Raw genomic sequence first — 20,039 nt, 5'->3', positions numbered from 1 at the left:
TACAAAATATTTTATATAATAAGTGACTGGAAAGTAAGGCAGAGGAGGAGATCTTTTGGATAGGTGTAATATCTTGCTTCTCTTTTTATTCATACAAGTTTTTCTGCCTCTTGCTATAATTAAATACAAAGCCACTAGGATTTCAGTTTGTGGTCTTGATAGCAATTTTTTACCAATATTTTGAGAATAAATTATTTTCTTGTCCCTAAGTAACTCTGGTATTTATAATGTTTTGATCTTATCAGCCAGGTAACATCCTTTAAAAATCATGTTCTTAGGAACAAATTTAATTTTCATTTCACACATTTAACATTAGCCTCATCCTTAAATATGTCTTCTCAAGTGTAATTAATGAATGTGGTGCCGTACCTCCTGAGCTGTCTGGGTATTAGCAGAGCAACCTGGCATATTGATTAAATGGGATGACCTGTCATGCAGAGTAAAACTCCTCAAATTTTTTAAACATGAATTATTGTTTAATCACAACTTATTTTCAAAAGGAGGGCAAGATGTCATATGCGCCTAACAAGTAAGAATAAATCACTACCAAGGGGAGTAAAGGAAAGGTGAGGAAATGAGAAATTTCTTATTTGATTAATTTATCATGGCTTAAAGCTCAATTCCCATAGCACATAATCTGTTTCCAGGCAATTAAGTATTTTGTTGAGAATTAGAAACTTTTTGGCTCCCAGAGTACCATTTAGACAGTATTTTTCAAACTTTTTTACTTTTCACAGTAAATAATGCATTTTACAAGGTGACTGAGCATACAAATACAAATATACATCTTTATATTATATATATGAATATAGATATATAAACAGAAACTAACCCACCTTACTACATGCTATGTACTCTGATATTTTCGATTTAATTTCATTTAAAACAAAAAAAAATTTTTTTAATTGATTTTTAAATCTCCTAATGGGTTGTAAGCAGCAGTTTGAAAAACACTAATTTAGGGGATTATTCTTTGCGGTCAATAAATGGTTTCTTGATCATTTGTTCATTCACTCAGTATTTTTTGCAAGGCAGTGTTTTAAGCGCTTGTAGTATACAAAGAGAATTACACATAAACCCTATTCTTATAATCAATTCTTATTTAACCTTAAAGTCCAGTTAAAATAGACTATATATATGTGTGAAATTTTTCATTAATTTTTGTCCTTTCTGGCTCCTGTTTTGGCACTGATTATTGCTAGATACATTTGTCGAGATTTTCTGTGACTTGACCTTTTCATTTTATCTGTTCATAAGTCATAATCTGTTTGTAACATTATAACTGTTTCTATGGAAACAACATTCAGTGTCTCACAAAGAAGCAAGAACATTCTAATTTTTAAAGAAATTAAAGTTTGGTGGTGGTGCTGGAGAGAAAGCATCTGACCAAGAGAAAATAAACACATTAATTTATATCAGGGGTAATGGTTTCAAATGCTTCTAATTTGAATAAATAAAAGCCTTACTTTAAATGCTGCATCATAATAAACAGAAACAAACTACTGATAAATGCAACTACATGGATGAATCTCAAAATCATATTGCTAAGTGAAAAAAGACACATTTTGTGATTCCATTTAAATATATGAAATTTTAGAAAAGGCAGAGTTATACACATGAAAAGCAGATCATTGATTGCCTACAACTGACTGTGGAGCAGAGACTGATTGCAAATGGTCACAAGGGAACTTTTTGGTGTGACGTTGAGCGTCATGGTACTAGATTATGGTTGTGCAACTATAAATTTACTAAAACTCTTTAAATGTGTGAGTTTTATGGTATGTAAAGTTACCTCAATCAGCTCTTATAACAAACAAAAATTATATAATAATGTGTTTTGTTCTTTGTAATTGCCTAGGTAATTATCTGCAAGAAACTTTCTGAAAAGCTGGTAGAATTTCCACTGCTGGCTGCCTGGTACCAGAGAATTCAGGAAGTGCCAAGAGTAAAAACAACAGCTTCTCAGTGTGGGATCCAATTTCTCAATTTACCAGAATTACAGACCACCTCGAATGAACAGCAACCAAGCTTAGATGAGGTCCCATGTGTAGAGGAGCAAAATGATCCTTCATTTATAGGAGGACCAAGACCCACCATGACTAAGTTAATGGTAATTAAATTGTTTTCATTAAAATTTTGTTTGAAAGATTCCATGTAATAAAGTTGCTGAGCATTTTACCCCAACTTGTATAACATTTTTGTTTTAACATTTTATAAATTTTATTTATATCTCTCTTGACCAATTAATATTTGTGCTAGTCTTTGGATTTAAGTGAAATATAGTAAATTGAAGATTTTTAATATTATGTGTCTTTGGAGCCAAACAAGTCAGAATATATATTTTTAAGAGTTTTTTTCTCAGAATCTTTTGTTTTTATATTCGAGACACCAAAGTCATATCACACCTGGTCAAGTTTATTGTTTTAACCTGACGTTTTTCTGTTGCAAGGAACTGGTTTCTCAGTTTCTTAATTTTGAGGTGATGATTTGAATTAAAGAAATATGAAGATGATTATCTCAATATATTTTCCAAGGTTTTGTCTAAATTTAAGATTTTTGAATTCTTTGAATTCTGTTTTTACTTTATTCTTTGATTTTATGACTTTTTATGTAATAAGAGCACATGATTTATTTTTCTCTCTTTGCAGCATAATTTGTTTCTAATGGTACTAAGTGTAAAAGTTTTCACCAATAGGCTTTCTTTTCTCTATCATTCAAAACAATCTGCGAAAATGTTTTGCTTTTAACTTAGACTGTTTGAAGATTTGTTCGAATAGAAAATTCATGAAGTAATTTGAGCTAGTCATCTGAGTTGTATTGGAAAGAAAATCATTATATTTTTTAACTTGGGTTAGGAAGTATTTGAGTTCTATAGTTAACAGAAAGTTTGCTGATTTAGAAAAGCAGATTTTAGTAGTGACACCAACCCCTTATCTCTTCAGCTAAGCTTTGTTAGCCTAGTGGTGAAACAATGAAACAGATGGTACACTTGATTATAGAAGATATCAAAGCAGGTCCAAAGTTTGATGTGTCTTGATCAGATGGTTATATTGCTCAGCAATCTCTCGTTTACCTCCTGAGTGTTTTTAAAAAAATAATTGTCAGGAGAGTACTCTTGTATTAAAATACTAATTTTAAAAATTTCAACAAACCAAAAATCTGTACTTTTATTTTAATTCATACATATGCAGTCTTGAAAAAGAGATTGGTAATTCAAACTTTTCTACCTGTGCTTTTCCAGCAATAAAATGACATCAGGAAAGACATTTGCATTTGATACATTTTAAAATATTTATAAAAAAGAGACAGGTGACTAGAATTTAAATTCAGAAAAAAGTTAATAAACAATTGTACAGTAGAAACTAACACAACATTGTAAAACAACTATACCCCAATTTAAAAAATAAGTAAAATACATATGGACAATAAAAAAATAAGCGCTTTTGTAATAATATAAACAATGTAAAGGAATCCTGAATTTTTAATTTACAGGGGATGTGTTAGTTCAGGTCCTCCAGAAGCAAATTCCAAGATGGAGTTAGATGGGCAAGAGGTATACTGAGGGAAGCATCTGTGAGGGAAAGTGGGGAGGGAGCCAGAGGAAGCTGCGGGAGCCTTCAGAACGTGGTGCAGTTTTGATCCCTGTGCTTGAAAATGGGAAGGGAAGGAAGGTTGGGTCAGAAGAGTCATACTTCAGTGCAGTTCTAAGAAAGTTTTGTCAAGCTCGTGGGGAATCCTTGAGCCTGAGTCATCTGTCAGAGAGTTCCATATTTCTCAAAAATGGTCTGCCATTCAGTCTCTGAGCCCGAGACTCTCAGTCATTGGCTTGGGAACAGTCCATGGGAAGGCTATACTAGAGACCAGGTGACTTGGGTTCTGGTCCCAGCTTTGTAGTCAAGCTAACATTATTACCTTCAGTAAGTCACTTAACCATAGGGTCTCAATTTCTCCTTTTATAAATGAGGAGAGTGTACTCCTCTGTACGAGTACAGAGGAGACTCTGTACGAGTCATTTCTGATTTTAAATTTTATGATTATATAAAAGTTGACTAGGACATCACATCTGCAATTTTATAAGAACGGAATGTTCAAATCTAAAAAGTTATCATTTCAATTTTCATGTAATTCTAACTTGATAGTGTATATTGGATACAATACATTTTCTTTTTTTTTTCTTTTTCACTTTTCCAACCTTATTAAAGAAGTTCACCATAGTAACATTTTCCTTTTTAATAGGGCATTGTTTTTGCTACTTACAAGTTTCTCTATTGTCACATATTTGAAAGACAATATTATATCAAATTAACATATTCTATGAATGTATTAATTTTTTTTTATACTGTAACGTTTCATTTCTGTATAGTCAGGGTTTTTTTGTTGTTGTTTTTTTGTGTTTTTGCTTTTTTTCTTTTTCTTTTTTTGCCAATTGCAATGAGGACACATGAAATTGGCCCTAAGCAGATGTGTAAAGTAGGAAAGTTTTTCTCAGGAACGCTCACATCTCACCTTTTTTTCCTTCTGTTTTCTTACGCACAATCTTGCCTCCAAAATCTCCCTTATTCTATAGAGGTTTTAAATTCATTTATCCAGTCAAAAAATGTATATGTGTCTACTAAACACCAGACATTGTTCTGAATGTTGGATGTATGAAGAACAAATTGGACTGCCTTCATGGAGCTTACATTCTGGTGGGGGAGGTAAATAAAGAAAAAACATAAATGTATAGCACATTAGGTATTGATAAATGCTATAAAAAAATAATGTGGGATGAGGGGGGTGCAGATGATTGAGATCAGGATCATTTTTTAGATAAGGTGGTCAGGAAGGCTTATCTGACTAGGTGAAGACATTGAGCAAATGACCTGAATGAACATTTGAAGATTTGGATGAAGTGTTCTAAGAGGATCCAGCTAGTAAGAAGACCCTGAGCAAATCTACAGAGACAGAAGGTGGATTAGTAGCTGCCTAGAGCAGGGAGCTTTGGGGAGAGAATGGAGAGTGTCTGCTAATGGGTATGGGACATCTTTTTTGAGGTGATGAAAATGTTCTCAAATTAGATAGATAGTGGTGATACACAAACTGTGAATATTTTTAAAACCATTGTATTGTATGCTGTAAAGGGACAGATTTTTATGGCATAGAAATTATATCTCAATATAGTTGTATTTTATGGAAGACTCTAAGTTAGGGATAAGTGTGATGAAATGAGGAATAGCAGGAAGTTCAATATGGCTAGACTAAGGGAGATAGGAGAGAGGTAGATGATGTCAGAGAGATGTGTTTATCTTTCTGGGGGAGGTAAGTACTCTAGACCTCTATACTTGTAGCTATAGCTCTACTCCAACAAAAGAACTTTGTACTATTTCCTTTGGCACTGAAATTCAGCTAGTTTTCATAATGGAAAGTAATCTCATGAACTAACCGATACAAAGGGGTTAATGATAGATTCTCAGGGATTTTTCTTTTGAATAGGATATTCCTGCAGATAAAAAAAAAAATCTAGAACCATGGATATCTATCCTGTAGGCTGTGGACACAGAATGTGATTGAAAAGGTTCTGGGAATCCATGTGTATGCCATGCCACTGTCTGTAGATCAAATAAATAAATGTATAACTTTTAACATGAGGAAGGAACCTGAGAATTGTTTTATATATGGAAGAGGGATGATCATTTTTTAAAATGGTGGGGAAAAAATGTTGGGAACCATTTGGTTAAAACAAAGGGATCCTTTTCTAGAGACTTTGTAGATACTTGTAAAAGACTAGTATGGATGATATTTTGGGATGAGTGTTAAAGTAGGGACTTTTTGATTCTGTGAATATAGCTCCTAGGCTGTGGCAATTTTTGTATAATCCAAGACAGAACTTGATGGACATATGCAGAGTCAGTTTTGATTATGTGGATTGTTTTTGACAAAACTTTTATTCTCAGGTGACTTTTCTCTTTGACACGCAATATTTCTAAGTAGCTTATTACTTCTGTGTCACTTCAGGTAATAATTTAAATAGGAAATTTAATAATAATTTAATAGGAAAGCAACCATGCTGTTAAGAAACTCAACATATGTTTCTTATGTAACTAAGTATTTTGAGGAATACTTGATGATTATTAAAATCTGTGTCCCTCCTTGCCAGTATAGAAAATAGAAATTTGGTCTTCTAGAACATAACAGGATTTTATTAATTTATTAATTTGGAAAGGGCCTATCTCCTTTTCTAGGAAAAAGGCATTGAAGTGATGTTTTCTCCCCACCCTTGCCCTACTTGGACCCTTGATTGGGATACTCTTCCTGCAGCAGTGAGCCCAAAGGAAGGTAAGGTTGTTTTTCTTTTAATAAATTTATTTATTTTATATTTGGCTGCGTTGGCTCTTTGTTGCTGCGTGCGGGCTTTCTCTAGTTGTGGTGACCAGGGGCTCCTCTTCGTTGTGATGCACAGGCTTCTCATCGCGGTGGCTTCCCTTATTGTGGAGCACGGGCTCTAGGCGCACGGGCTTCAGTAGTTGTGACTCACAGGCTCTAGAGCGCAGGCTCAGTAGTTGTGGTACACGGGCTTAGTTGTTCCACCGCATGTGGGATCTTCCTGGACCAGGGCTCGAACCCGTGTCCCCTGCATTGGCAGGCGGATTCCTAACCACTGCGCCACCCGGGAAGCCCCTTTTTTTTAATCTTTAAATATTACTCATAATCTGGATACCCTCTTCAGATCCATCTTCTAGTTCTCTAGTTCTCTCTTTGTCTATATCTAATATTCTGATCATACTATCCACTGAGTTTTCATTTTATTTTTATTACAAAATTTTACAGATACACATTGCTCTGATTTAATATTTCTCATATTTTCCTACACTGCTTCATCTGTTCCTTTTTTTGTCTTTGCTGAAGTATTTTGAAGCCTATCCCAGATAACACGTCATACTATAGTACACACATCTAAAAAATATTGACATCTTAAATAATCACGTCATTATCACGCTTTATAAGAATCAGCAAAAATTCCTTCATCATCTGATAACCAGTTCATAATCATTTCCAATTGTTTAAAATATTGTTTGAAAAAATATTTTGATAGTTAGATTTTTAGTTAAATAATATTTTTATTGCTAAAAACTATATTTGGTTTGTTTTGATAATAAACGTTTCCTTGTTCATGTTTCAGTTTCCTCTCTTTATAATTGTTTAACCATAGTGATTTTATATTATGTATTTTAACATAGTGATTTTATATTCTGTATTTATTATTTCTAATAGCTGATGTTCATAGAGGTCTAATTCTGCTGTTTGTTGTTTCTGTTGACTTCACTGCCAGTGTCTCATATCCCTATTAGTTCTGTAATTTTAGATTATAAATTGATTGTTTTGGTTATTTAAATCTTGGAATCTTGTGGGGCCTGGGATAGGAATGAATTCCCATGGAAAGGATTTATATTTGTTTATGCCAGGCATCTTAAAGTATTTAACTTAAGGCACTAGATCTTAACATATTATTTTTTCAGGTTGAGATTCCTTCAGACTTTTCTGTCTGGAACTGAGGTTTAAACAGAAAAGTTAACTTTTTTCACCTTCCTTTGCTGTTGGGTAGAACTCTTTTTTTTTTTAATGCATTTTTTCATAATGAATATAGCTTTTCAAGGTTTCTGCTTTCATGTAGTGATACTAATTTCAACTCTCCACCATGCTAGGGATCAAGGACTAGCCTATCTTCTTTGTCTTGCTGTTAAAGCCTAGATCTGTGTTGTCAGCAAATACCCTCCAGGGAGCTATAGTGTCAGATCAAGATTATTACACTACTTTTTAGTTCCTTTCCCCCTTTTTAAGGCCCTATGGATTTTCCTTACTCTCAGAAGTCCAGTTAGACATGTAAAGGATGATTGTTGAATTTTAAATGCCATTTTAGGTATTTTTAGGTGAAGAATTTTTTTTAGCTCAATGTTCTATTTCTTTAACTGTTCATGTATTCTTTAGTTTTATACTAATCCAAATATGTTTTGATTTTTCAAATGCTCTTTGAAATCATTTGTCTTCCTTTTTCATATTCTTCTCTTCTATGATGCTTCCTGATATTGCCTATATCTTACTAATCAATTCTGTTCTGTCAATCGAGGAAATACTTTAGTATTGTTCCAAAATGGAAGAAGATTATGTTGGATAGTTAAGAACTCTGTTGCAAAGATATTTGTATAAAAATGAAATCTATTTTTTGTCTTTTATTAAATATATGAAAAATAGTCACTAATGAATTTGTTAATGTTTTACTTTAAAATATTTTGACATTTTACAAAGCTTAAATGTTTGTTTTTATGTGCAATTAGATTTTCTATACTCTTCAGTTATAGTATAGATTCCGAACGGGTTAAACCTATAATTTACTAAATAAAAGTCATATTTTTATTAATATTTATATTAAAAATTAAAACAGCTTTTAAGTGCCACATGCTTTGCTTTGTCTATAATGTCTGCTATGAAGGCAAAATAATATTTTCATTTATTAATGTGAGGACTCAATTACATCTGCTAACAACTCAAAGTTGACATTAAGCATTCGTGTCTAGTCATTTTACTGGTTAGAAGTGCATAGCTAATGGAGCTCATGGAATATATTACTCATTATATCCCTTTAATTGGATCACCTTGTTTTCATAAATATTATGACAAAGATGGAGCTATAACAGCAAAGCTACATGGTGTACTCACATTTCATTTACTGTTTCCTAAACGTTTATAGTCTTGTTAAACTAAGGTAGAATTGTGGCATTTTAGATTTTCTGTTTTCAGTTCTGGCAGTTTCAATATTGCATAGTCATAGGATCTTTGTGAAATGAAATTATTCACATAGAGGTGCAGAGGTCACTATGAATGTGTTCTCATGATTTGTGCTCTGGTACTGTCTTTTAGGAGAAATTGAATTGTAATAAGGTATTATTGGTACTTGGTTCATTTAGATGTTTCACAGACTGCTTATACTGACTGTATTGAGTTACATCAAGATTGTGGTGCATATTATAAGAATCAGCTTCTTTACCATCAAAGACTATATTATATTAATTCTCATGATGGAGTCTAATATATTTCATAAGCCTGTCTAGTCTCTTATTCTCTGCTCTCACCCATTTCTCTCCCTACATCTTACATAACATCCCCTGAACTTTTTGCTGTTCCTTATACAGTTTACTGTCTCCCTGCCTTCACCGTTATTTTTCCTCCAGCCTTACATAGTCTTCTTTCTTCTTCCCATTCCACTGAAATTATTATCATCTTTTTAAGGATTAACTCAAATGCTGCTTCCTTCATTAAGCCTTCTTCATGGATTATGGAGCCAGCCTGCCTGAGTTTGAAACTTGGGCTACTAGCTAGCTAGGTAACCTATGGCCAGATTCTCTACTGAGAATGTCTGAATTCTCTGTTTTCTCAACTGACAATTCTCTGTACCTCAATGGCCTCATCTGTAGAATGGGGATAATAATACTACCTACCTCGTGAGATTGTTAGTACATTCAATGAATTAATATATAAAACAGTACAGTGCCTAACTATAAATAGTAAATGTTAAATAATACTAATATAGTAGTCAGAGTAGTCAGTAGTAGTCAGTAGTCAATCATTTTCTCTCAACATTCCTTTAGTACTTTCTTATACTTCATTTTGATACTTATAGAATACTTCTGTTATACTAGTTTACATGCATGTTTTCCTTCTCCAATAAACTGTGAGCTCTTTAAATATAGGACTCCTGTGGATAGGTCCTCAATAATTTTTTATTAAATTGAATTGGATTGAGACTATAGATCCTTTTTTTAACTTCCCAAGTTTCTAATTAAACCATGCAACGTTTTTGTCTCATATAGATTTAAAAGGCTAAAATAATTGGGATTATTTAGTTTTAAGAAAACCGAACTGAATATTTAATTTACATTATCATTCTTATAGTTGTCATTGTTAATATTATTATCATTACATATCTTTAAATGGACTTTTTAGGAGTAAGTTGCAGACATCATGACTCTTCACTTCTAAATACTTAACTGTCTCCTTTAAGAACAAGAACATTTTCTTATATAGCCATAGTACAATGATCAAAATAGGATATTTAATTCAGTACATACTATTGTCTACTATTCAGTTCAGTAGATTGTAGTACATTTAGTTGTCATGTCTCTTTAATTTCCTTTAATGTGAAGCAGTTTCTCAGCCTTTCTTTGTCTTTCATACTATGGACTTTTTTGAAGAGTTCAGGCCAGTTTTTTGTAGAATATTTCTCAATATGGATTTGTCTGATGTTTTCCTCATGATTAGATTAAAGTTACACATTTTGGGCAGGAACAACACAGAAATGATGTTGTGTCCTTCTCGGTGCCTCATTATCAGGAGGCATATTTTGTCTGTTTGGGCCCAGTGATGTTAACTTTAATCATTTGTTTAAGGTGGGGTCTGCCAGGTGTCTCTACTCTAATGTTACTATTTTGCTCTACTGAATTAATAAGTAGTTCATGGGGAGATATTCCAGACTACATAATAACTTGTTTCTTTTCAAACTTTCACTCACCGATTTATATTCGTTTGATGCTTTCTTGCCTGTGATAGTTGCAAAATAGTGATTTTTCAACTCCATCATATTCTATATTTATTAGTTGCCACTCTACTGTAAGAAAGTCTTCTTTCTCTCTTTTTTGTCTTTCTTCCCTTTCTTTCCTTCTTTCTTTCTTTCTTTCTTTCTTTCTTTCTTTCTTTCTTTTCTTTCCTTCTTTTGACTCATGAATTTTTGTTTTATTAAATAAGTTACAATATATCACTGTCATTATTTATTTCAGTGCTCAAGTTGTCCCAGGTTGTAGGTGCCTTCAAGCTGGCTCCTGATCCTTTGGAAATGCCCCAATCATTCTATGATCATGTCCTTAATTTCTGGCATAACAAAATAATTACAGGCTCATTTTGTCATTTCCCTGCCCCAGCCATAGAATCAACTGTTTCTCCAAGGAGCCCTTGTTTCTTTTAGTAGAGAATAGTATTTAGAAACTACGATTTGGGCACTAGGTATGCTCATTGCTAACAGTATTGCTTCTAGGTTCTTTCGGTAGAGAGATGTATATATAGACAGATTCATTAGGAAATAGCTGTATGTATACATACATCTACATACACACACATACATAATCATACATATCAATATCTACTATATCTATATATCTATGTCTATTATCTACATATATTGAAAATCATGAGTTTATGCAGATACCTCTAATTCCAATCCAATACCACAAGATTCTTCCTAGTTTTTCTGAATTCAGTATCCATATCTACATTTTCCAACAGTAAAAATTAAAGCACCAAACATCACCTATGTATTTGCTCATTTGTTCAGTCCTAGAATATATGGACAGTAATTTGAGTTGCTTTACCCATATCTCTGTGAAAAATACACCTACTAAGTTGAGTTCCAATTTGTTTGCAGTTATTTTCATCTTTGAATTGAGGGTATATGGTCACAGTTCTCACGTAGGTAACTGTGATCAGATGGTTCTACGGAAGATGAACTATGAAAAGTGAAAAATGAAATGTTTAAGTTAGTATTAGTCATGTCCCCTGATAGAAAATCTTCAACCAACATTTCCCTGCACTGAGAAGATCCAGGCAATTGCATGTTCTCTACTACCTGTTGTCCTCGCATACCTGTGACTTCTTACTCTAATGAACTAGGATAAATACTGTGAACCTGAAGACTCATTTTGTTAAGTCCAGAGACACCTTTTGTTCTTGACCTTTGAATTTTTGCCCTCTGAGTATGAAAGAAAGAATGAATATAGTCTTTTGCCTTAAGACCTAGAATAGAGCTGCTCTAAGTCACACTCCATCGATATTTCCCTACGGCCTTTCTGTTCTCCAGTAGTTTTTACGTGGCTGGTTCCTGTATTAGGAGTGGCTCCTAGTCCCCAATAACCGCATCAATCACATAGAAAGGAGGAGAGTCAGAAGCATAACCTTATAGAAGAGAAAGGCAATAAGAAGATAGTTGCTTAGGTGTTGTTCCAGTTATAACCTCTTCTTTTTTGTTTTTTAACATCTTTATTGGAGTATAATTGCCTTACAATGTGTTAGTTTCTGCTGTATCACAAAGTGAATCAGTTATGCATATACGTATGCCCCCATATCCCCTCCCTCTTGTGTCTCCCTCCCACCCTCCCTATCCCACCCCTTCTAGGTGGTCACAAAGCACCGAGCTGAACCCCTGTGCTATGCAGCTGCTTCCCACTACCTATCTGTTTTACATTTGGTAGTGTATATATGTCCATGTAACTCTCTCACTTCGTCCCAGCTTACCCTTCCCCCTCCCCATGTCCTCAAGTCCATTCTCTACGTCTGCGTCTTTATTCCTGTCCTGACCCTAGGTTCATCAGAACCACTTTTTTTTTTTTTTTTAGATTCCATATATGTGTTAGCATACGGTATTTGTTTTTCTCTTTCTGACTTCACTCTCTATGACAGACTCTAGGTCCATCCACCTCACTACAAATAACTCAATTTCGTTTCTTTTTATGGCTGAGTAATATTCTATTGTATATATGTGCCACATCTTCTTTATCCATTCATCCGATGATGGACACTTAGGTTGCTTCCATGTCCTGGCTATTGTAAATAGTGCTGCAATGAACATTGTGGTACATGTCTCTTTTTGAATTATGGTTTTCTCAGGGTGTATGCCCAGCAGTGGGATTGCTGGGTTATATGGTAGTTCTATTTTTAGTTTTTTAAGGAACCTCCATACTGTTCTCCATAGTGGCTGTATCAATTTACATTCCCACCAACAGTGCAAGAGGGTTCCCTTTTCTTCACACCCTCTCCAGCATTTATTGTTTGTAGATTTTTTGATGATGGCCATTCTGACCAGTGTGAGGTGATACCTCACTGTAGTTTTGGTTTGCATTTCTCTAATGATTAGTGATGTTGAGCATCCTTTCATGTGTTTGTTGTCAATCTGTATATCTTCTTTGGAGAAATGTCTATTTAGGTCCTCTGCCCATTTTTGGATTGGGTTGTTTGTTTTTTTCATATTGAGCTGCATGAGCTGCTTGTAAATTTTGGAGATTAATCCTTTGTCAGTTCCTTTATTTGCAAATATTTTCTCGCATTCTGAGGGTTGTCGTTTCATCTTGTTTATGGTTTCCTTTGCTGTGCAAAAGCTTTTAAGTTTCATTAGGTCCCATTTGTTTATTTTTGTTTTTATTTCCATTTCCCTAGGAGGTGGGTCAAAAAAGATCTTGCTGTGATTTATGTCATAGAGTGTTCTGCCTATGTTTTCCTCTAAGAGTTTGATGGCGTCTGGCCTTACATTTAGGTCTTTAATCCATTTTGAGTTTATTTTTCTGTATGGTGTTAGGAAGTGTTCTAATTTCATTCTTTTACATGTAGCTGTCCAGTTTTCCCAGCACCACTTATTGAAGAGGCTGTCTTTTCTACAATGTATATTCTTGCCTCCTTTATCACAGATAAGGTGACCATATGTGTATGGGTTTATCTCTGGGCTTTCTATTCTGTTCCATTGATCTATATTTCTGTTTTTGTTCCAGTACCGTACTGTCTTGATTACTGTAGCTTTGTAGTATAGTCTGAAGTCAGGGAACCTGATTCCTCCACCTCCATTTTTCTTTCTCAGGATTGTTTTACCTTTATCATTTGTTGTAAAGCTGGTTTGGTGGTGCTGAATTCTCTTAACTTTTGCTTGTCTGTAAAGGTTTCAATTTCTTTGTTAAATCTGAATGAGATCCTTGCTGGGTAGAGTAATCTTGGTTGTAGGTTTTTCCCTTTCATCACTTTAAATATGTCTTGCCACTTCCTTCTGGCTTGCAGAGTTTCTGCTGAAAGATCAGCTGCTAACCTTATGGGGATTCCCTTGTATCTTATTTGTTGCTTTTCCCTTGCTGCTTTTAATAGTTTTTCTTTGTATTTAATTTTTGAAAGTTTGATTAATATGTGTCTTGGCGTGTTTCTCTTTGGATTTATCCTGTATGGGACTCTCTGTGCTTCCTGGACTTGATTGACTATTTCATTTCCCATGTTAGGGAAGTTTTCAACTATAATCTCTTCAAATATTTTCTCAGTCCCTTTCTTTTTCTCTTCTTCTTCTGAGACCCCTGTAATTCGATTGTTGGTGTGTTTAATGTTGTCCCAGAGGTCTCTGAGACTGTCCTCAGTTCTTTTCCTTCTTTTTTCTGTATTCTGCTCTGTGGTAGTTATTTCCACTGTTTTATCTTCCAGGTCACTTATCTGTGCTTCTGCCTCAGTTATTCTGCTATTGATCCCATCTAGAGTACTTTTAATTTCATTTATTGTGTTGTTCGTCGTTGCTTGTTTCATCTTTATTTCTTCTAGGTCCTTGTTAAATGTTTCTTGCATTTTGTCCATTCTATTTCCAAGATTTTGGATCATCTTTACTATCATTATTCTGAATTCTTTTTCAGGTAGACTGCCTATTTCCTCTTCATTTGTTTGGTCTGGTGGGTTTTTACCTTGCTCCTTCATCAGCTGCGTATTTCTGTGTCTTCTCATTTTGTTTAACTTACTGTTTGGAGTCTCCTTTTCGCAGGCTGCACATTCATAGTTCCTGTTGTTTTTGGTGTCTGCCCCCAGGGCGTGAAGTTGGTTCAGTGGGTTGTGTAGGCTTCCTGGTGGAGGGGACTGGTGCCTGTGTTTTGGTGGGTGGGGCTGGATCTTGTCTTTCTGGTGGGCAGGACCACATCCCGTGGTGTGTTTTGGGGTGTCTGCGACCTTAGTATGATTTTAGGCACCCTCTCTGCTAATGGGTGGGGTTGTGTTACTGTCTTGCTAGTTGTTTGGCATGGGGCGTCCAGCACTGGAGCTTGGTGGCCATTGGCTGGGGCTGGGTCTTAGCATTGAGACGGAGATCTCTGGGTGAGCTCTTGCTGATTGATATTAAGTGGGGCCAGGAGGTCTCTGGTGGTCCAGTGTCCTGAACTCGGCTCTCCCACCTCGGAGCCTCAGGCCTGAAACCAGGCTGGAGCACCAAGGCCCTGTCAGCCACATGGCTCTGGATCACTGTGATCATAGAGGTGCTCAGCACCCTGTACCTTGGGGGGATGCTCCGCCCCCTCAATCTCTTTTATTCTTATATTCAGAGTTGCACTGTCTTCAAAATATGGCCCACTTAGGTATACATAAGGCCTTGGTTTTGCTTTTGAGCTACATGAGAGCACTAACTCCTAGGGATACTGATATAAGCATGGTATCTAAAAACTTTAAACATAACCACTCATTCACCCTTACCCCCTGCCCCCCAGTTTAGAGTATATACTTATCAGCTGAGATAAAAGAAAAATTTAACGGTAAAGTTTTACTAGAAGGAGGTAGTAAGATCTCACCTTTCAAGAGGGTTTTAAACCTAGTAGATATCATTTGCTTGGGACAGGTATGTATGAATTCTTAGAACAAGAATTACAAACTGCTATATTTTAGTTCCTGTTATGTAAGTCACTGATTGAATTTATGGTTCTAAGGGAATGTATCATTTTTCAATCCTAGTGGCAGATTATTCAATTAGTAGTGAGATGTTCCTTTTTATCAACCTTTATATATAGCACTTATAGATGACTGAGGTTTTTAAATTTAAAAGCTTATCCTGATGAGGATCATTTATGTAAATACTCATTTTTTCCCCCCATTTGTTTTTTTTTTTTTTTTTTTTTTTTTTGCGGTACGCGGGCCTCTCACTGTTGTGGCCTCTCCCGTTGCGGAGCACAGGCTCCGGACGTGCAGGCTCAACGGCCATGGCTCACGGGCCCAGCCGCTCGGCGGCATGTGGGATCTTCCCGGACCGGGGCACGAACCCGTGTCCCCTGCATCGGCAGGCGGACTCTCAACCACTGCGCCACCAGGGAAGCCCCCCCCATTTGTTTTCCATAGAGTATTTGGGGTGTAAAAGAATGATTGATCCTTGACGTTAGGAAAAAATATAAAATAAGACAGTGATACATGATACAACTAGTAAAAGTTGGCCTCAGTGCAAAGTCTCTGCCCTCCCCTGACCTCTTTGTTATATGCTTCTATAAACCAACAGGGTCACCCTTTATTTTTCCAGCAGAAGTGATGGAAGGGAAGGGTGTGGTCAAGGTCTTTGGAGAGAGTTATATCCAATGTGGAGAATGGAAGGACTAAAGAGAGCCTTTTCCTCTATCAGTGATTCTTAACAACATTCTTACCAATGCTAAAGGATATGGTAAATAGCATTATTTATTGCTGTTTGTGCCAGAAGACCAGGGATGCTAAAAGTTCACCATAATGAAGAATTGTCTCATCTGTAATATAAGCATTGCCCTCCTTTGGGGAAAACAAAACATAAAAGTTTGTTTTAGGGTCTCTAGTCAGGGTATAAGAATGCTACATTGTCCTAAACCATTGCTTTTCAAACTAGGACATCCATTGGAATCATTTGGATGGCTTGTTAAAACAGATCGATGGGCCCTACCCCAGAGTCTGAGAACAGGCCCTAGAATTTTCATTTCTAAAAAGTATCAACTAATGCTGCTTCTGCTGCTTTGGGGACCACAGGGTGTGAAGTTTCACTCCAGGTAACTGGTATAGTGCATGCATGGGCTGCTTTGATTGCCACCAAAGTAAGATGAACAAGACCAAAGTTTTCTAATTTTTTTTTTTTTTTTACAACCTAAAGAATTATTTTTTGGCCCTTAGCATGGAGTACATCAAATATAAGCATTTGTGCATACCTCTGGACCATCTGGTAACTATGAAAACTTCTACTTTAAGCCAAATATGCTAGCAAATATAAGTGGAAGTAGAAGTATCTTGATAATGTAAATAAAAGTAACTATCTCTTTCAAGAAATTTTTTTTCCTGAAATACTTGTCCTAGATTCTTACGATGAGACTCAAAATTAGCATACTTGTTTTCCTACTTTAAAAAAATTATTCTCCAGTGAGACAATGTAAGGATATAGTCTCCAACACTTTATTTATATTGAATAACTTTAGACTATAAGGCTGTTACATTTTGAACTTTTTGGCACTTAAAATACTAAAAGCACACCAAGAGAATGAGATCAAAGGTTTTTTGGGGTTTTTTTCTCCCCACTTTTCTGGAGAAGAAATTCTCTAACATAAATGTTTTTCATTTCTCTAAGTTATACTTAGCTGTGAAATTCAAAACCTGACCATATTTGACTCAGAACTCTACAAATTTGTAACTGTTTTCTCTCCTTTCAAGAGTGAGGTTCTCAACAAGAATTTTGGTGCTTTACCAAAAGTAATACAATCTTGTATTTAAACTGCATTTTAATCTGAAGCTAAAAGCCTCTAAAACATAGTATGTATAAATATAGACAGAATTTATGTTAAATGTTTTAAAATATAACAAAGTTGCAAAGAACAAGTTTGCTATTTGCTTAGTGGTGCTCTTTTGATTTAGTGCCAAACATGAATACATATAGATGTAGAGACTGAGATAGAGAGATATATCACATATGTATTATATTATTATATATTATGTATACAAATGATATAAAGCAGACCATGTGTTAAATTCATCTCCTTTTCTAGTAGAAAGTTAGAGTCAGCTAAAGTAACAGTAGAAGGAATTGAAACTGGCAGAGAGATGTGTAAATTTTTACTAGGCAAATTCTTCCAATTATTATAGCATTAGACATTCCTTATATAAAAATGGTGGTCTTTTATAAACTACTAATTAATTGTACTTGGTAATCAAGAGAGGTTATACTGATGGTAGGAATTTTTTTATGTAAGTTTGAATGAGTAACCATTAGGTGAATGTTTTAATTAAAAAGAATTAATGTACTGTGTTGTAATCTTTATTTGAAAGGAAGGTAATATAAAGAGGTAGAGAACTAGTGGAAAGTTATCTTTATTTTTTCAGTGTTACTTTCTTCATGTGGAATTTTAAAAGGTTTAAAGTTTCTTCATGTGAAATGTTAAAAGTTTAAATAAGAAAAAGAGAACTATGTAAAATACACACTTTCGTTATGTAGTTGACCTTTGAAAAACGCAAGGGTAGGGGTGCCAACCCTTCCTGCAGTTGAAAATCCCTGTATAACTTTTAGTCAGCCCTTGGTATACAAGGGTCCTCTCATATTTGCGGTTTTGCATCCACAGATTCAAGTAACTGTGGATTCAGTTAATACTATTGTATTACTGTGAAAAAAAATTCACCTATAAGTGGGGCTGTGCAGTTCAAATCACAGGTCAACTGTAAATGTGTAATAATAATTCATTGATTTTTGTTTATTTAAGCCTTTTTAATTTAAACCTTTAAAAAATGATATACCTGTTAAAATTTCACATGAAGTAACACTTTAAATAATTTAATCAAATTCTCCTCAAATTTATCTATAGGTTCAATGTAACCTTTATCAAAATCCCAACAAGATTTCTAGTAGATATAGACAAGCTTATTCTAAGTTTTATATGGAAAAAAAGAATTTAGAAAAAAGAATGGTACAGAGAATCATTCTATTCAATGTTAAGACTTCCTGTACAGCTATGGTAATTGGAGAGGTAGACATCATATAGATCAATAGAACAGAATAGAGAACCTTAAAAAAGGCATAAAAGCAACTCAGTTGTAAGAAGGACAGTCTCTTCAACAAATGTTGCTGGATCAATTGGACATCCATAGGCAAAGAAAATGAATATCAAAATGCATCCCTTATGAAAAAGTTAACTCAAAAAGGATCATAAATTTAAATGTAAAATTTTAAACTATAAAACTTTAGAAGAAAATGTGGAAAAATATAAAAAAACTTTGGGAACTGGGAGTAGAAACAGAATTCTTATACATGACACCAAAAGGACAATCCATAAAAAAATTTTGATAGGTTGGACTTCATCAAAATTTAAAATGTTTGCCAAAGATTCTGTTATGAGGATGATAAAACAAGCTAAAGGCTAGAAGAAAATATTTGCAAACTAGAAATACATGCAAATCTGACACAGAATTTGAATCTGGAATGTACAAAGAACTCTCAAAACTCAGCTGTAAAAAACAAACAAGGAATCCAATTAGAAAATGAGCAAAAGACATGAACAGACATTTTATCAAAGAGGATATATAGTTGGCACTATGCACATGAAAAAATTTCTGCTTCTTAACCATCAGGGAAATGTAAATTAAAACTACAGTGAGATATAATTACACACCTATCAGAATGGCTAAGATTAAAAAAGTAACAAGAGCAAATGTTGACAAGGATGTGGAGAAACTGAATCACTCATACCTTGCTGGTAAGAATGTAAAATGGTGCAACCACTTTGGAAAATAGTTTGGTACTTTCTTACAAAACTACAGATGCAATGACCACAAGACAGTTGCACTGCTGAGCATTTATCCCAGAGAAATGAAAACTTATATTCGTTCAGAAACCTGCACCTGAATGTTCATAGCAACTTTATTCATCATAACCTCAGACTGGAAATAACCCTAATGTCCTTCAATGGGTACATGATTAAACAAATTCTGGTGTGTCCTTGCTATAGAATCCTACTCAGCAATAAAAAGGAATGGCTTAGTCATACTTGTAACAACTTGGATGGATCACAAAGACATTATGATTAATGAAAAAAAGCCCATCTCGAAAAGTTACCTGTACTATATGATTGCATTTATTTAACATTCTCAAAATGATAAAACTAGGGAGGTGGAGACAGATTAATGGTTGGCAGGCAACAGGAATGGCCGTGGAGGGGTGCTACTGTCAAGGGAGTTCCATTGTGGTGATGAGGTGGTTATGTGAACCTATACATGGGATCAAATTGCATAAAACTGTACATATGCTCACAAATAAAGGCATGTGGTGAAAACTGAGCAAGGCCTGTGGTTAACAGTATTGTACTAAAAATAATTTCTCAGCTTTGGTATTGTACTGTAATTATATAAGATGTCACCATTGGGGAAGCTGGATGAAGGGTTCACAGGATTCTATGTAATATTTTTGCAACTTCCTGTGAGCCTATAATTATTTCAAAATAAAAAGTTAAAAATAGAATTTAAGTAGAAATTGGAAA

At 34.7% G+C, this 20,039-nt stretch overlaps 1 protein-coding gene across 2 annotated transcripts in view; it reads left to right on the top strand.

Annotated features, from left to right (window-relative positions):
* GSTCD (glutathione S-transferase C-terminal domain containing) overlaps positions 1-20,039 on the top strand; it is a 132,080-nt gene that overhangs the window by 13,179 nt on the left and 98,862 nt on the right. For both annotated transcript variants that reach the window (XR_016393225.1, XM_022567073.3), the window contains exons 4-5: positions 1,859-2,110; positions 6,222-6,315. Coding sequence is in view for 1 of the 2 variants with exons in the window: in XM_022567073.3 (XP_022422781.1) it covers positions 1,859-2,110; positions 6,222-6,315 (346 nt within the window). In the remaining variant the exon portion in view is untranslated. The remainder of the gene's footprint in view (positions 1-1,858; positions 2,111-6,221; positions 6,316-20,039) is intronic.

This window comes from Delphinapterus leucas, chromosome 5 (assembly GCF_059928025.1).
Source record: "Delphinapterus leucas isolate spDelLeu-1000000601 "Yukka" chromosome 5, BTC_Dleu_Yukka2, whole genome shotgun sequence".
In the NCBI taxonomy this organism is placed as follows: domain Eukaryota; kingdom Metazoa; phylum Chordata; class Mammalia; order Artiodactyla; family Monodontidae; genus Delphinapterus; species Delphinapterus leucas.
The sequence above is the reverse complement of the archived record's forward strand: the minus strand, read 5'-3'. Positions and strand labels throughout refer to the sequence as shown.